The following is an 18,182-nucleotide window of genomic DNA, read 5'->3' on the forward strand; positions in this document are numbered from 1 at the left end:
CTTTAAAGACAAAATGTAAGAATGGGCCTATGAGTGTTTGATTTATTTTGAATCCATCGTTTGTCTATATTGCGAGAGTTTTGTCCTATACCAAAATGTGCTATGGGTTTGAAATTAGGAGACAGAGATATCGATTGGAAGATATCCGTGAAATGTTGTATGAAATATTAACCGCAGAAAGAAAATTAAGGCCGCGCCCTATGGGTTTTAGTGAAACTACTGCCAAGAAATTACGACACATGGTCATTGGAAAATCAGAAAAAGAATGACTGTGCAAAATGGCGCATTTGCATTTCATTTAAGTGGTCTATTTCACAATTGGAATATTTTATAGGCGCTGCGAAGAAGGAGAATGTTGTATGAAATATTACCCTGCGTTTACACTTGACAGGACAGTTGAGTTCATGTATTGATTGTCAAAAACCCAAAACTTGCCTGTGTGACGTAGGCGCCCAGACAAAAACAGTTGTAAAATTATGAATGAAAATCATCGATTTATTTTCGTTTTCCATTCACATATTTCGTTTTTGTACATGTTCATTTGTTTTCAGCACATTTGAATTACCATCTCACTTCTTTTTCACAAAAATGTCAAACATTTGTTAACCCGACTGTCTGTGAAGAAATGATGGACAGCTGGAAGACAGCCAACAAATGTATGTATGTGTTTGTAAAGCAGAGTTGTATTTGAAGACAAACTGTCTCGTGTAAACGCCTAGTTAGCTGCAGCAAGAAATTAAATACTAACCGCGCCAATAATTTCATACATCTTGGATCCGTCTGTCTATTTGTGCCATGCCGTAATGTCCTATGGGTCCGTGAAATGTTGGAAGAAATATTAACCGCAGCAAGAAATCAAATATTAACCGCACCAATGCCATCTTATATCCGTCTGTCTATATTGTCAGAGTCGTTCTGTCGTATCTCGAAATGTCCTATGGTTTTAGTGAATCTACTGTCATTACATACGAGACATGTTCATTAGAAAATCAAGAAAGACTGGGTCTCTTTACTTTTGAACAAAAGTGGCGCATATGCTTTTCTTTTAAGTGGTCTATTTCACAATTGGGAAATTTTTATAGCCACTGCGAAGAAAGAGTATGTTGTATGAAATATTAGCCGCAGCAAGAAATTAAATACTAACCGTGCCAATGCCTTCCTCTATTTTGGATCCGTCTGCCTATATTGCCATATTAATTTTGTCCTATGTCGAATTGTCGTATGGGTTTTAGTGATATTGCGAGACATGGTCATTAGAAAATCAGAAAAACTGTGCGTCTTAAGTTTTAAAGCAAAGTGTCGTATATGCATTTCTTTTAAATGGTCAAATTCACAATTGGAATTGGCACTGAAAGAGAAATATAGATTGGAAGATATCCCCGAAATGTTGTTTTAACCGAAGCATCAATTTAGCCTTCTTCCATCTTCGATCCGTCTGTTTGAATTGCCAAAGACTTTCTGTCCTACCTAGAAAAGATGCGCTCAGCGCCAAAACGGCCTAACCCACATGCCTAAAAAATCAAACTGACTATAAAGATTTAACCGGAACCTTTTCAACTGCTTCACTCGGAGACCGTTGGTCCACTGTGTTCATCCTGTGTAGGCTATTTAAAGATGATGGGGATGATGATTTAAATATGATGGAGGCGTGTTGTTGAGATGATTAAAGATGAAGGAGATGATAGAGTGTTGATACAGCTTGATGAGATAAGGATGATAGAATAGAGATGATGGTGAGTGTAGGAGATGTAGAGATTGACTTCAAGGAATTATCTGGAAAAGTGAAAAGAGTCTGATTATTAAAGGTTGTTAAGGACCTTTGCCAAGCCATGCTAGATGTCTAGCAAAGCTCAGTAGGACGATGGGATCTATGTTAGACAGGAAGGTTTGAGTGTCTATCTCATATCTGCCTAGTGTACGGTATTTCCTTGTTTGCAACAAAGGACACCTACAAAGCAGATGTTTGACAGTCTCTATCTCCTCCGCATCTTCACATAGTCTGCAGTAGTCAATGTCACTGTCGTCCCATTTTGAAGTTAGGGACCTTACTCTGCAGTGACCTGTTAAAAGTCCCACCGCGATTGTCATCCCCAAGTGAGAGTAGGGAAGCCGTTTTTCGACGAGAAACCACAGACCAGATTGCCTTGGATACCCTGCAACCAGGTTCCAATAACCATCTTTGATGTGCTTTCTCACTGAAGATCTCCCGAAGTTTGCCGATGTAATGACATATCGGTGGTCGGACGGTTTCATCAACTGATAAGTGACCTAGAGCCATCTCGAGCCAGTTCATCTGCTACTTCGTTTCCCATGATGTTGCTATGACCCGGAACCCAACATAGCTTTACGATATGGTATATATCCTGCAGAGCTCTCCTACAATCAAGAATAGCTCTTGAATTTATGGTCCATGACTTAAGAGCCTTGAGGGCCGCTTGACTATCTACATATATAGTCACCGGTCCTGTAAGACTGCCTTCAAGCCATTTCACCAATTCAGCTGCTTTCTTGATAGCAAACATCTCCGCCTGAAAAACACTACAGTTATCGTCAAGCTTATATGAGTTTTTTAGTAGTGGATTCTCGCAGTAGACGCCAGCGCCAGTACCTTCTTCCATCTTGAACCCGTCTGTGTAAATTGTCAGACCGTCCAGAGGAGATATGCACTCAGCCCATGCGTCTCTGCTTGGGAAGATAACAGTTAAGGAGTCAAACTTGAATGAGGTAGGCATATAGTCGCTTACGCAACCATTGTCACCTAACTCAAGTCGACTATCAACTAGTTTTAGGACATGCGAGTGTCCAAAGTGTGAACCACGCCAACACCCTGACTCTTACACTTGACAGGACAGTTGAGTTCATGTATTGATTGTCAAAAACCCAAAACTTGCCTGTGTGACGTAGGCGCCCAGACAAAAACAGTTGTAAAATTATGAATGAAAATCATCGATTTATTTTCGTTTTCCATTCACATATTTCGTTTTTGTACATGTTCATTTGTTTTCAGCACATTTGAATTACCATCTCACTTCTTTTTCACAAAAATGTCAAACATTTGTTAACCCGACTGTCTGTGAAGAAATGATGGACAGCTGGAAGACAGCCGACAAATGTATGTATGTGTTTGTAAAGCAGAGTTGTATTTGAAGACAAACTGTCTCGTGTAAACGCCTAGTTAGCTGCAGCAAGAAATTAAATACTAACCGCGCCAATAATTTCATACATCTTGGATCCGTCTGTCTATTTGTGCCATGCCGTAATGTCCTATGGGTCCGTGAAATGTTGGAAGAAATATTAACCGCAGCAAGAAATCAAATATTAACCGCACCAATGCCATCTTATATCCGTCTGTCTATATTGTCAGAGTCGTTCTGTCGTATCTCGAAATGTCCTATGGTTTTAGTGAATCTACTGTCATTACATACGAGACATGTTCATTAGAAAATCAAGAAAGACTGGGTCTCTTTACTTTTGAACAAAAGTGGCGCATATGCTTTTCTTTTAAGTGGTCTATTTCACAATTGGGAAATTTTTATAGCCACTGCGAAGAAAGAGTATGTTGTATGAAATATTAGCCGCAGCAAGAAATTAAATACTAACCGTGCCAATGCCTTCCTCTATTTTGGATCCGTCTGCCTATATTGCCATATTAATTTTGTCCTATGTCGAATTGTCGTATGGGTTTTAGTGATATTGCGAGACATGGTCATTAGAAAATCAGAAAAACTGTGCGTCTTAAGTTTTAAAGCAAAGTGTCGTATATGCATTTCTTTTAAATGGTCAAATTCACAATTGGAATTGGCACTGAAAGAGAAATATAGATTGGAAGATATCCCCGAAATGTTGTTTTAACCGAAGCATCAATTTAGCCTTCTTCCATCTTCGATCCGTCTGTTTGAATTGCCAAAGACTTTCTGTCCTACCTAGAAAAGATGCGCTCAGCGCCAAAACGGCCTAACCCACATGCCTAAAAAATCAAACTGACTATAAAGATTTAACCGGAACCTTTTCAACTGCTTCACTCGGAGACCGTTGGTCCACTGTGTTCATCCTGTGTAGGCTATTTAAAGATGATGGGGATGATGATTTAAATATGATGGAGGCGTGTTGTTGAGATGATTAAAGATGAAGGAGATGATAGAGTGTTGATACAGCTTGATGAGATAAGGATGATAGAATAGAGATGATGGTGAGTGTAGGAGATGTAGAGATTGACTTCAAGGAATTATCTGGAAAAGTGAAAAGAGTCTGATTATTAAAGGTTGTTAAGGACCTTTGCCAAGCCATGCTAGATGTCTAGCAAAGCTCAGTAGGACGATGGGATCTATGTTAGACAGGAAGGTTTGAGTGTCTATCTCATATCTGCCTAGTGTACGGTATTTCCTTGTTTGCAACAAAGGACACCTACAAAGCAGATGTTTGACAGTCTCTATCTCCTCCGCATCTTCACATAGTCTGCAGTAGTCAATGTCACTGTCGTCCCATTTTGAAGTTAGGGACCTTACTCTGCAGTGACCTGTTAAAAGTCCCACCGCGATTGTCATCCCCAAGTGAGAGTAGGGAAGCCGTTTTTCGACGAGAAACCACAGACCAGATTGCCTTGGATACCCTGCAACCAGGTTCCAATAACCATCTTTGATGTGCTTTCTCACTGAAGATCTCCCGAAGTTTGCCGATGTAATGACATATCGGTGGTCGGACGGTTTCATCAACTGATAAGTGACCTAGAGCCATCTCGAGCCAGTTCATCTGCTACTTCGTTTCCCATGATGTTGCTATGACCCGGAACCCAACATAGCTTTACGATATGGTATATATCCTGCAGAGCTCTCCTACAATCAAGAATAGCTCTTGAATTTATGGTCCATGACTTAAGAGCCTTGAGGGCCGCTTGACTATCTACATATATAGTCACCGGTCCTGTAAGACTGCCTTCAAGCCATTTCACCAATTCAGCTGCTTTCTTGATAGCAAACATCTCCGCCTGAAAAACACTACAGTTATCGTCAAGCTTATATGAGTTTTTTAGTAGTGGATTCTCGCAGTAGACGCCAGCGCCAGTACCTTCTTCCATCTTGAACCCGTCTGTGTAAATTGTCAGACCGTCCAGAGGAGATATGCACTCAGCCCATGCGTCTCTGCTTGGGAAGATAACAGTTAAGGAGTCAAACTTGAATGAGGTAGGCATATAGTCGCTTACGCAACCATTGTCACCTAACTCAAGTCGACTATCAACTAGTTTTAGGACATGCGAGTGTCCAAAGTGTGAACCACGCCAACACCCTGACTCCCGGAGTTTAAAAGCAGTTCTCGCCGCCTGAAACTGGATTAGGATATCCAGAGGTTGGGGATCCAGGATGACGTTTAAAGCAGCTTGAGGAGTGCTTTTAATCGATCCGGTAATCAGCAGTGACACGGTTCTTTGTACACTCGGTAATTTGGAGAGTAACGCTTTGTTCCTAAGAGCTTGCCACCAGACTAGTCCACCATAGGCAAGTATGAGCAGGACCACGGTTACATACAGCCAGTGTATGATCTGTGGTCTCAATCCTCAGCTTTTCTCAATGGAGTTCTTACAGAAATAGAGTGCCATGAGTCCTTTCTTCGTTCGCTCCTCTACATTTCTTTTCCATGACAAGCGATGGTCCAGAATAGTGCCGAGGTATTTATCTTCCGTAGAAAGTTCCAAGGCCACCCCGTCCAGGACTGGAGGCTCGAAATTGGGAACTTTGCGTTTCTTAGTGAATAGTATAAGCTCGGTGTTCTTCGGGTTTACTCCCAGACCATTGTTCTGGGCCCAGTTTGCGAGTTGTACTAATGCTATTTGCATGAGCTCAGACAGGGTTGGCAAGAATTTGCCACTTATCAGCACAACCACATCATCAGCGTATGCGACCACCTTGATCTTCAGCCGATCGAAGCACACAAGTATTTCATTTATTACCAGAAGCCATAGCAGAGGTGAGAGAACTCCTTCCTGCGGTGTGCCTTTGTTAACAGATTTCCTCACGGAAGTCTCTCCTATGGATCAGTTGATGATTCTACTTTTCAGCATCTCATCAATCCATTCCACAAGGATGGAGGAAATACCTGCTTTGCTGAGAGCATTGTGGATTGATTCAAGCTTCACGTTATTGAAAGCCCCCTCTATATCAAGGAAGGCCGCCAGCGTGAATCCTGAATTTTCCATATGCTTCTCAACATGCCCGACCACCTCATGCAGGGCAGTCTCTCTTTATCTGTCTTTAGTGTAGGCATGTTGTGATTTGCTGATGTTGTTTTGGTTTAATTGTGTTCTAATTTCAAGATCCAGTAACCTTTCTAAAGAAAGGAAGAGAGACTAATTGGTCTGTAGTCTTTTGGCAAAGTATGACTTGGCTTCCCCGCTTTGGGAATAAACATTAAACAAACCTTGAAAATGTCTACCAGGTTTGATAGCGCCGGCTCAGCCACATTCTGTAGCATTGCCGTTATTATACCATCCCCTCCCGGTGATTTTTAAGTCTGGAAACTGTTGATCGCCCACCGAATTCTTGTGTGATTAGTTATTCTGTCAATCAGCTGTTCATACTCGACGTTTCGGACTGAGATTTGCTCTTGGCAAGGCTCCATCAAAGTCAACACAACCGGGAAAATTAACCCCTGACAGCAGATCCAAAGTCTCTAGACCGGAGTTAGTCCAGGAACCATCGCTCCGTTTGATACTACCTGTGGGTTTTGGGTCCTTAGATAGTATCTTACGGAACCTGGCAGCTTCACTAACTCCTTCTATCGACTCACTGATACTAACCCAAGAATTTCGTTTAGCTCTCTTGATTTCACTCTTGTACTTATTGAAATTGACCTTGTAGTCATCCCAATCCGTACTGAGTTTAGTCTTATTGGTTTTATTGTAGGATTTCCTGGCTGCTTTACGCAGCTTGGCTAATTGTTTAGTCCACCACACCGGTTGGGATTTCTTCCCCGGATAGGTGATTGGACAAGAGTCCTCATAGCTCACTAGGAGGGTTTTGGTTAGGGAATCCACAGCTCTCTCGAGCTACTCAGCAGTATGAAGGGTGTTACTTCCACTTCCATACAATCTTGAGGCCGTCAGAGCTTCGAATTTACCCCAATCCGTACTCCTGAGATTTCTATGAGGGTTCTGTGTTACCCCAAGTATAGAGATTTCAAATAGTATCATCTTGTGATCCGAAAAGGAGCACTTTTCTGATACTTTTTAATTCTCTACATCGGAGTTGTCCATGTGGGTATGGGTTATGTCAAGATTTTCCCCACTTAATCTATTTTGAAACGTGGGAGTGTTACCCCTATTACAAATAATTACTAAAAAACTAAATATTGCATTATTTTAGCAGGTAGTATGAGCTAGTGTTATACAATGCTTTTGAAATAAATACTGAAAAAATCCATATTTTTTAGTATTTATTTCATAAGGTTCCGATTAAATCTTTATGTTCGTTTTGAATTTGTGGCATGTGGGTTAGACAGTTTTGGCGCTGAGGGCATCATTTCGAGTTAGGACAAAAGTCCTGTTCCTTGTCGGTGCCGTTGCCCATTTTTTAGCTGATATGCTGATAGAAATATTTGCAAAGAGATTCGATAGCTGCTCGAGGATTTTCTTAGATTCGAAATCCTGACAAATTTGAAGCCTTAATGGTATTGAGACAAGTTCGTCTTTGGAAGAAAACCAGTAAGTCTTCTGATATGAGACTAATAGGTTCCTTCAGCTCATATATAGGGACTCCCTTTAGGTCCCCTATGAAGACTTCCGTCTGTTCGTCTATAAAGACTCCCTTCTATTCGTTAATTAAGACTCTCTTTTGCTCGTTTATAAAGTCTCCATTATATATTTTGTAACTGCTGATAGAAATGTGCGCCAAGAAAAGTGGATACCTATTCGAGGTATTACGTAGATACCTCAAACTGACAATTTGTGATCTTAAAGGTCTTGAGACAAGTTCATCTTCTGATAGGAAACTAGTAGATCTTCTTATAGGAAAGCGACAAGTCTTCTGATAAGAGAGTAATAGGTCCCTTCAACTCATATATAGAGACTCCCTTCAGCTTTCCTATAAAGACTTCCATCTGTTCATCTTTAAAGACTCCCTCCTACTCGTCAATTAAGACACTTTTTGTTCGTTTATAAAGAATTCCCTTAGCTTGTCCATAAAGACTTCTTTATGTCCTAGACAATTTCTGGGGGTGAGTAAAGACCTTCGCATGTCCAAACTGTGGAATTTGCCACGTTCCTGGCTCTCGGAGTCTAAAAGCCGTTCTCACTGCCTGAAACTGAACCAGGTTGTTCAGAGGTTGGAGATCCAGGATCATGTTTAAGGCAGCCTGAGGTGTGTTTTTGATTGCTCCGATGATCAGAATTGACACAGCCCTTTGAACAGTATAGGTGGGGGCAGAACCACGGCTACATACAATCAATGTATGAGTTGTGGTCTGAGTGCCCAATTTTTGCCTTAGGATTTCTTGCAGGTGTAGTATGCAATAAGATCTTTCTTTGTATGCTCATCGATATGAATTATAAACGGCAAACGTTGATCCAGGATTATACTGAGATATTTAGCTTCAAGAGAAAGTTCTAAAGTAACTTCATCCAAAACTGGTGCCTGCATATTGGAAAGTTCGCGCTTCCTGGTGAATAGTACGACCTCCTTCTTCTCCGGGTTCATTGCAAGACCATTGTCTCCTGATAAAAATCTCCTCCATCATTTGAATAACCTATCGATTAAATAGAAATGAACTCTTCATTCACAGCCACCATCTAATGTAGATGTCTTAAATAATATATCTCCATGTTTTCTTCTTTCATTTTTAAATTCCAACAACTCTTCATCAAAAGGCTTCCTCCCTTTGGCCTTTTACGAATGCTTAGTATGCTCTAAATTCCAGTTTAATTGGACATAACATTTGAATTATTGTTTGTTTTCAAACAATTTGAGTCATTTGTGAAAGCACTTCCATTGAAAGAAAAAAAGCTGGTCAAGGACGCAATTTCGACGCATAGGACGTTGTCATAGTCAGTAATGCAATGTGGATTTCCCTCACGAAAAAGGAATAACAAAAACCAACAGAAAGTAGAACTAATTACATATATTGCATTTTTCTTTCATTGCCATTGTACATTAAAATATTTATTGAAATAATGACCGTAAATAAAAAATTTCGTGTTTGGGAGGAATTTCTTGTTTTTCGCATTACTCCTAAAAGTATGCAATGTTTGAGCATTTGCACGTTATTAGTTTTTGTGTGTACGGAATGTGGGTTATGTTAGGTGATGATAATTTTTTGGACATGACTAACTAGGAATTTGTTATCATTTTTCGTTCTTGTTGTCATTTTGGTATTTTATTAGTCAGTACCATGCATTGCGCGTCCATGATGTCAATCGCCAAATGGCAAATATCAAATATCTCTCTCTGGGGGGATTTGTGAGGCAATGTGTTCTTCTTCAACCCCGCCAAACCGCCAAAAACAAAAAGTTATCTCATTTAGGCACAGTTTTTTAGTTAAAATGTTGCAATTAATGATCCCCCATATTCCCCATGGTATGTTAAGCACACACACAGTCTATAATCCCCAGATAAACATTTGTTAAACAAATTACAAAAATAGGCAGATTTTTTTTTGCTTTTAATTAAAATGGGAATGTGAAGGAATGTGTTTCTTTTGCGGGGAATTTATTTAGCCTACGAATTAAAATTAAACTTTTTTTAGAAAAGGGAAAAAAATAAATATGTAGATTTATTTTGTTTTGGTATTCAGTGACCAAACTCTTTGTTAAAAGTTGTCTATTTCTACCAAATAGAAATAAAAGCTGTATGTTAAATAGAATTTTTGTAATTTTTTCACTGGCAAGATTTACGAAATATGTCCTTAATTTAATAGTAAATCAACGGAAATTATGATTTACATTACTCGTTTCACTAGATAAGAGTTTATATAAATGCGCTATAGCCCGAAATGGAAGCATGAATGGAGGGTGATTCTAAAAGAAAGCTTCTTTAACAGCAAAACAATTAAATTTGTCCATCAATTTTGTTAATTTTGGATGATTATGGCAACTAGAAAGCGAGTTGAAGAAGATGTAGTGAATACTTACAAAGGCGGACGTGACTGGTGATCAACACATAAGAAGTGTTTTACCACAACTTGTTTGGTGTAAATGCGCTATGAGCTAAATGTTGGATCTTAGAGGTTATTTACACTATCTATCAATGTGTAAAGTACCTCTTATGCTTGGTTTACATTTACGAAATCCACTCGATTTCAACTGTCAATTCCATTGCTTAAACGTCAAATGAAATCCAATGGATTTCAGATGCGATTTCATTTGACGTATACACAAAGGAATTGACAGTTGAAATCCACTCGATTTCGTAAATGTAAATGTACTATTTGAAGCAATCTTTCTATATAGAAGCGACCTTAAAGCGTGTTGTCAGTATTTTTCTGTGCCTCATCCCGGGTTATTCACGAAAGCGATGATTTCTCCATCCCCTTATTGGTGTTACTGGTAGATCGTCCACGACATTTCTCATTTGTGTTACTACTATCAGGAAATGTATTTAATTTATTGCTTTTGACTCAATGTTAAGGCCTCGACACATAAGAAGCATGGCATTCTTGCTTAAGTCATATCTGATAAAAGACCAAGTTCAACCTAATAAAAAGATTTCAGTATCACATTTGAATTTGGTCGAACTTGGTCTTTAGTCATTTACCAGATATGACTTAAGCAAGAATACCATGCTTCTTATTTGTCGAGGCCTTTAGTGCGTCCGGTATGTAAATTTCCTTGCCTCTATCGATTTAAAACTTGTAAGAAGTGTTTGGAATCAGAACATTCCAAAGGAACTTTAATTTTTTTGTATATGAGAATTGTCTTGAATACCTACTTAAACCATCTTTACGCATTTCATCGATAGTACCCGACTTGATAAAAACTTCTAACTTGCAACATCGCCCTATACTAACCATATACTTACTCTTCTTCCAAAGGGTGCAAATATTTTTTGTAAACCGATATTATTTTAAATCATCAAGTCTGCTGACCAGCTTAACACTGAATTCAAACAATTTTGCGCGCATAGTTCGACACTCCTTTCGATGAAGTTTTATATAGTAGACATATTTAGAAACGTGTCCCTTATTGAGGAGTTTAAGAACCTCTGAGAAATTTGGTGTTATCATGTCAAAGTTTCAGACCGAGATAGATGGCAGCAAAAATATTCGCATTTTCCACCTCATCATTTGAAAATATGAAGTAATTCAGTAGGTCATACGACGTACACAACAATACAGCCGGCTACCATCATAGGAACTTGACTTACACGTCTTGTGGTATATTATTTGCTATATATTTTATTAATTTCAGCATGTTCCAACAAAATGCAAATATTCAAAGTACATTATTCTCGATGAGAACTACAAGATTTGAAAAACAAGAGGATTTGACTGACGATTGTGTTTCTTTTTCATAACAATTGCATATTGATTTGTACACAAAATTTCCCCATAAAATCCCCAAATTTGTAAGACTTTTCCCCATCAAATCCCCAGCTTCCCAGTCCTAAATTTTGTTCCCCAATTTCGAAAACACTGCCTTAAAGGCCAAATCTCAATCAGCTCGTTTGCTTTGTTCGCTTTGCTTGAGAAACGGCAACCTAGTTCGAATATGTCTCGGCCGTTAAGGCCTGCGTACATAAGCTGCTTTGCCTGATTGCCTTGCTTTGTTGCTTCAATAAAAAAATAAAAGAACAAAGAAGGCCGACCCAATTTCCAACTGATGGCAACCCAGTTCGAAATTTCGTCTTTATTCTATTATTTTTATTACGTCAGAAATGAAGCAGGTAAGCAAGGCAATCAGGCGAAGCAGCTTATGTACGCAGGCCTTTATTTATTCTTTTACCAGAAATGAATCGAAGCAAGCAAGAAAAATTCATTGAGTTTTGACCTTTAAGGGCCGAGTACATAAGCTGCCTCGCCTGCTTGCCTTACTTTCCTGCTTCATTTCTGACATAACAAAATAAAAGAATAAAGGCCTGGGTACATAAGCTGCCTCGCCTGATTGCCTTGCTTTCCTGCTTCATTTTTGACATAATAAAAAATAAAAGAATAAAGGAGGCCGAGCAAATTTCGAACTGGGCTGCCCTTTTCTTTTTTATTCTTTTATCAGAAGCAAGCAAGGCAACCAGGCGAGGCAGCTTATGTCTTTAAGAAGACCGAGCCAATTTCGAATTATGTTGCTCTTTTCTCTTTTATTCTTTTATCAGAAGCAAACAGGCGAGACAGCTTATGTACTCAGCCCTATAAGGCCTCAGTACATAAGAAACGTCACTTTATGGAATAATTTATTTGCTGGCTTGTTCGTACATGAATAACTGGAACAAGTAAGAACGGCATTAAAGTCACAAGTTGTATAGAAATAAAATGGAATAATTAGTTTCCTTTCGTCTATGAAGCTAAATACCAAATTTCAGGTGGAATATTGAGGCCACAACGTTCAAAATACCGAAAATCGGGAGGTACCGGTCTATGGGGGCTATATCCCATTATGGTGTATAAAAATATGGTGTATAAAAAGGGTAACATAGTTCAACATTTTCGGTACTATGTTAAGGCGTAGGTACATAAAGACCTCGTACATAAGAAGCCTGGACGACAGCCTTGCTCCGCTTCATTTTTGATATAATAAAAATAAAGGAATAAAGAAGGCCGAGCCAATTTCGAACTTTTTTATTCTTTTATCAGGAATGGTACGGAGCAAGAGAGTCAGCCGCTTAAGGCATGAGTATATAAGCTGCCTAGCCTGTTTGCCTCTGATAAAAGAATAACAAAGAAAATTGAATCGGCTCCTTTATTCTTTTATCAGAAGCCAGCAAGGCAAGCAGGAGAAGCAGCTTATGGCCTTTAAGACCTCGGTACATAAGATGCCTCGCCTGTTTACCTTGACAGCCTGCTTCATTTTTGACATAATCAGCCCAATCATGAATATTCTTGCGGAATGCAGTTCTCGCGGAATAGATTTTTCTCGAGAGAACATTCCTCCTATCATGAATAATGTGAGAAAAATAATCATTGAATTTGGCAGCACTGAAGGGTATTTTTCATACCTTGTGTGCCCTAATTGTTGTGAAAACAAAGAGGAAATGTTAAGTGTTTTTGTTTTTAGACAAAATAAACAAATTTTATCAAATAAATTACACTTTTACACATCAAAGATATTCAGAAGATGTTGCTTATTACGAAAATCATCAAATAAGATTAGAAAATTCCAAGGAATGCACTGTGCTATGGAACTGCCACTATCACGAATGTATTAAAAACGAGTGTTTTTAATAAAAAGATGGCAAAAATTTAAAAAATATGAACATTGAAATAAAAATAATTGAAAATATGCATTTATCCAGTGTTTTCAACAATAACGAATCGGTATTTTGTATGTGCAAAATTCTGCCATCCCATCGTTGACCGGTACAAGAAGTTGAGAGTGAATGAGTTTTCAAACTAATGTTATTTTGTATAATATGTTCAGTTTTTAATAAATTTCCAACCGCGAATTGACGATTTTAGTATAAAAACCCAACAAAACTGTTTATTTTGCATGTTTTGTACAAAATTTTTGGGAAATACCAACTTTTTGTAATCTCCCTTCAGTTTTGCAAGGGAGATTTTTTTGGAGGAAAACACATGTTTGCTACCTACTTTTTCTCCATCGGAATTTTTTCCGTGCGGATTTTTTGTTTGTGATAGAAGAGAGGAGAAAAGAGAGAAATTCCGCACGGAATTTTCATTCGTGATTGGGCCGAATAAAAATAAAAGAATAAAGAAGGCCGAGCCAATTTCGAAATAGTTTGCTCTATAATGTTTAGTATTTTAGTGGAAAAAATAAGCATGAAAATCCATTGAGTTTTGGCCTTGATTTCAGCAGGGATGGTGCCGTTTTTTTCTTACTCCCGGTACAGTGATTTCATAAAATTAATCTAGTTCGGAACTCGATTTAACGCCCGGTCCACATTAGAGTGATTTCATTGAAAAAATTTTGGACCGGGACTAAGAATGCATATTTTAATCGAATGACTTAAACGCTATTTACATTAAGCGGGTTATAACAAGGATGCCGTTTTCTTAACCAGTTTGTTTCAACACATACCCTAAATAGAGATACCGACATATAACCGGATATAATAAACCCACTGGTTTCAGATGTTAATTCCATTGCGTATACGTCAAAATAAATCCTCATAAAAAGGTTAAGCCGTCAGATAGCTCTAATGAAAACGACGTATTATTTTCTTGACATCGCACAGTGGTTCAGAATCGTTTTTTCCTGGTCAAAATTCTGTAACTTTTGAACGGATAGAGATATTTTCATAATTCTTTTTTGTTAGACAGATAACAGACGAAGTTTTCAGATGAATTATAATCTGCCAAATTCGGTGTTGGGTTTGCAGAGAAATACAAGGTCAAAATTAAACTTTTGAGTTGTTAACTATTTTTCATCAAAATATGAGTGTTTTCCTAGTTTTTATACCTTCCTGTGTATTAAAGATGGTCAAACACCAACAAAAAAACAATAAAATTACCAAAAAAAAACTAAAAAAAAATTTAGAAAAAAAAAATTGAAAAAAAAAATTAAATTTTTTTTAAAAATTAAAAAAATACTCCTTAGGTTTTCATAAAACTTATATAACTCGTATAAAAAGTCATATACTCATAAAAATTTTTATTTGTGTCAAAAAGCTGTAATTCATATGAGAAAAGGTATAGAAAAACACAAATTTTTACCCACGTAATTTCAATAAATCGAAAAAAGTGTTAAACGGACGGAACGGGACGGGTGCAAAAGTATATATATATAAAACGATACCTTACAAAAAACAATGAACACAATATTCGTTATAGTTTCCGAGAAAAAGCTGCGTCTTTCTCCAGAAATTTGCAGAAACAACGTATTTCCGAAAAATGGGGAAACTGTTCGTCTTTATGGACACACCACGCCCACAACTTCCAACATTTTGACCTAATTTTTTTGTTTCCTTAGTTTCAATATGTTTTCTACCGAATCCCATATAGAAATTAAATATCTTTGACAAAACAAAATTTTGATTTTTGGCCAGGAAAATCGTTCCCTGAACCATTGTACATCGTCCCGTTGTTTATAAACTCAAAATAACAGCTCCGGAAGGTAAAGGAACAATCAATTCTCCATTAACGGTTATTGGAAAAGGCGTATTTCCTATTAGAAAGTATTTACTACTACTTTTTGCCGATGTTGAAAACGTTATTTCTATCAACTTCTCTTCTATCAAGTGAAAGTTCTTATCAAACTTGCCAAAAAAACGATTGCCGAAATATTGAAAATAGAACTTCAAAAGTTATTCTTTTGCACTAAGCACTTATCGTGAAGCTCCTTCATCATCACATACGATAAGAATCTTAAGTGCTTCGTTGTTTGTCCATTAAGAAAGAAGAACAACAAACAGGAATGTGTGTATCATCGACCTTCGTGTTAAAATCATGGTAAATGACGTCATTTAAATGAGGTAATGTGCATATCTTATCATCAATCTCTTGTACAAGAACAAAAAATCAACATTAGATTTGAGTTTTTCGTTTTTTTTTCTGTGAAATTTGTTTGGCCAGCGATAAAATATTCTAATTATGAGTTTTCGTGTTCCCTTAAATTATCTCGAAAATTTTATTATGTGCCACAGTGATGATATTTTATATCTAAAAATTTTATTATCTGTCCATGTTGTATTTTTTTGCTTTTTTATAAGGTGCCATGAGTATTAAAACAAACATTCTTTTTTTATTCCTCGAAGTGAAGATATGTTTTTTGGAAAAAAATACTTAGTAATCCCTCAAATATTCTATTTTTGAATATTTCATTCAATTGGTATTTGTTTTTTTTTTCTATTTTTTGTTTAATGTTGTATGCTGTTTTATTGTTTTTTTTTTAAGGCAAATAATAGCAACACCGCCATCACCACCACCACCACTTGTTAAGATAACAACATTCTTCGTTCGGTTAGGGTAATTAAAAAGTGCGAATAAATGAATGAAAACATTCTGGAAATATTTTTCTTCTGACCAATAATGTGGCGGACGGACGGACGACGAGCGGTCGTTATCACTTGTGAAAAGATATAAGAAATCTGTTGGTTTTTCTTGTTTCGGAGTAAAGTTCAATGTCGATACCTTGAAAACGTGAAAAATTTTGTTTGGTTTCATTTTTCATAGTTTTAGATATATTTGATGATTTGTTAAAGTATTTATTGCTATTTAATGTGATTCTCAGCATAAATATGCACAATTTGTTGTTTGTGCCAAAAACAATCTAATATAAAGAATTAGATTTGACATGTGGCCATGTAGCTTTAAGATATGTTTTCCAGAAATGGTTTAATGTAAACAGGACATAACTCAAACGCTCTCATGACACAGGAAATAGCTCCCTCTGTGATATTCATAACACAGGGTTGCCATGATCAATCTATTGTAATTTGTTTTGATTTTTTTTCATGTCTCAAAGAATGTTTTTGTTATTTCTGCAATTGATGACTTTTATGGGAATATTTTTTACTCCCTCCCTATTACTGTACCCACTTTTTCATAATAATGAAGTTATTTTTCATTTCTATTCCATTGTTCTGCCACTCATTATCAAATTTAATTGTTGTTGTTGTTGTTTTTATTCCAATTTAAAATTACAACTTGATAATAAACCCGCATCACATCATTGGTGGGAGTATATTTAACATAATGTGTGCTATTGGCTGTGATGGGGGTATTTTATAAAGGCACGTGCTGCTTGGGTTTCGTTTAACGGGAGGGAATTTCCAATTTTTGATTAACTTTAATAATATACTCTTTATTTGGGCAATTTAAAGACAAATTTAACCCTCTTTCTTTTCCTCTCTCTCTCTTTGATTACAGAAAACAAACACTCAATATTGTGGTACCGTGATGAATTACCCATTACAAACGGCAACACTACACTCGTTGTGGGCAATTATGAAGTGGACAACAAGCACAGTCTAACCATTTACAATTATACCAGCACAACAGTGGGTAATTTCTCCTGTGGTGTTCTACCCGCTGATGTACGTCAATATGTGAAAATCGAAATGAAGGCACCTGAAAATCTCTCGGAAATGAATGGTGGAGCATCTCTAATTCATTCCCTCGCAATGATGATGGTGTCGATTTCGATCACCATGATGATGGCAATTTCCAATTGGTATTAAATTAAGTAAATTGTTTTCCTTTGTGCATACATATATTTTTTTGTCCTGCATCTACCTAAAAATAAGAAGCAAAAAAGTGAACTTTTAGGTAATCTCAAATGAAAAAATGGAACAAAATTTATAAATTATTATAAAACGAGTGTAAAAAAAGAGGCTGAAACAACCAACAACAACACATTTCACATCATACTACTACACCACATACATACATCTCTATCTCTTTATAATCTTATCATATATGTATATGTAAAACGAAACCACTGACATACAATGCTAATTATATACAACAAAAACAACAGAGGAACCACAAATGTACTTATACACGAAAATTAGCAAGTTTTCTTTTTAGAAAAATTAGTTTGTTTTTTGTTAGAATTTTTTAAAATAAGATATTAAGCTAAACGGGTTCACACTAATGTGCACTTGTGTTTCTATTAAGCTACATGGCCACACTTTAAATTGATCCCAAAAGAACAAGAAGAAATTTGTCCAGTTAGAATTTGCAAATTCTCAGTAAAAGAACTGTCGAAATGTCTCTCTCGAATCGCTCTCTTTTGCTGGTGCTACAAATTGCTACAAATTTTATGGTAACCAGACAGACCTATTAACTTCGAGAACTCAATAGCTTCGTTCCAGAACTAAAAAGTTTTTACACATTTAACACATTTTTCCCCAAAATGCGTTTCCGTACACCAAAAAAATTGCAAAATGTTCACTTCTCTTTGAACAAAAATGGCGTCGAATAACTTTCTCTTTAGAAACTTTTTACACGACAAATTTGGGCTAGCAAAATGTGCAACATGTTTGGCGGCTTCTGGTTGGCTGACACGCACACTTTGACATTTGTTCCAGATTTTTTGACGTTTTTCCATTTTTTCGTTCCCGTACATTTTGCAAAAATGTTTGTATTGGACC

The 18,182-nt window shown here is 37.1% G+C and overlaps 1 protein-coding gene across 1 annotated transcript in view; it reads left to right on the plus strand.

The window, feature by feature from the left end:
* LOC141405352 (uncharacterized) overlaps positions 1 to 17,968 on the plus strand; it is a 35,594-nt gene extending 17,626 nt beyond the window's left edge. The window contains exon 3 of the mRNA XM_073989582.1: positions 16,957 to 17,968. Within this exon, the coding sequence (XP_073845683.1) occupies positions 16,957 to 17,267 (311 nt within the window). The 3' untranslated portion in view covers positions 17,268 to 17,968. The remainder of the gene's footprint in view (positions 1 to 16,956) is intronic.
* The last annotated feature ends 214 nt before the right edge of the window (positions 17,969 to 18,182 follow it).

The sequence above is a fragment of the Musca autumnalis genome, unplaced genomic scaffold (genome assembly GCF_047663935.1).
Source record: "Musca autumnalis isolate F117 unplaced genomic scaffold, ASM4766393v1 scaffold_5, whole genome shotgun sequence".
In the NCBI taxonomy this organism is placed as follows: Eukaryota; Metazoa; Arthropoda; class Insecta; order Diptera; family Muscidae; genus Musca; species Musca autumnalis.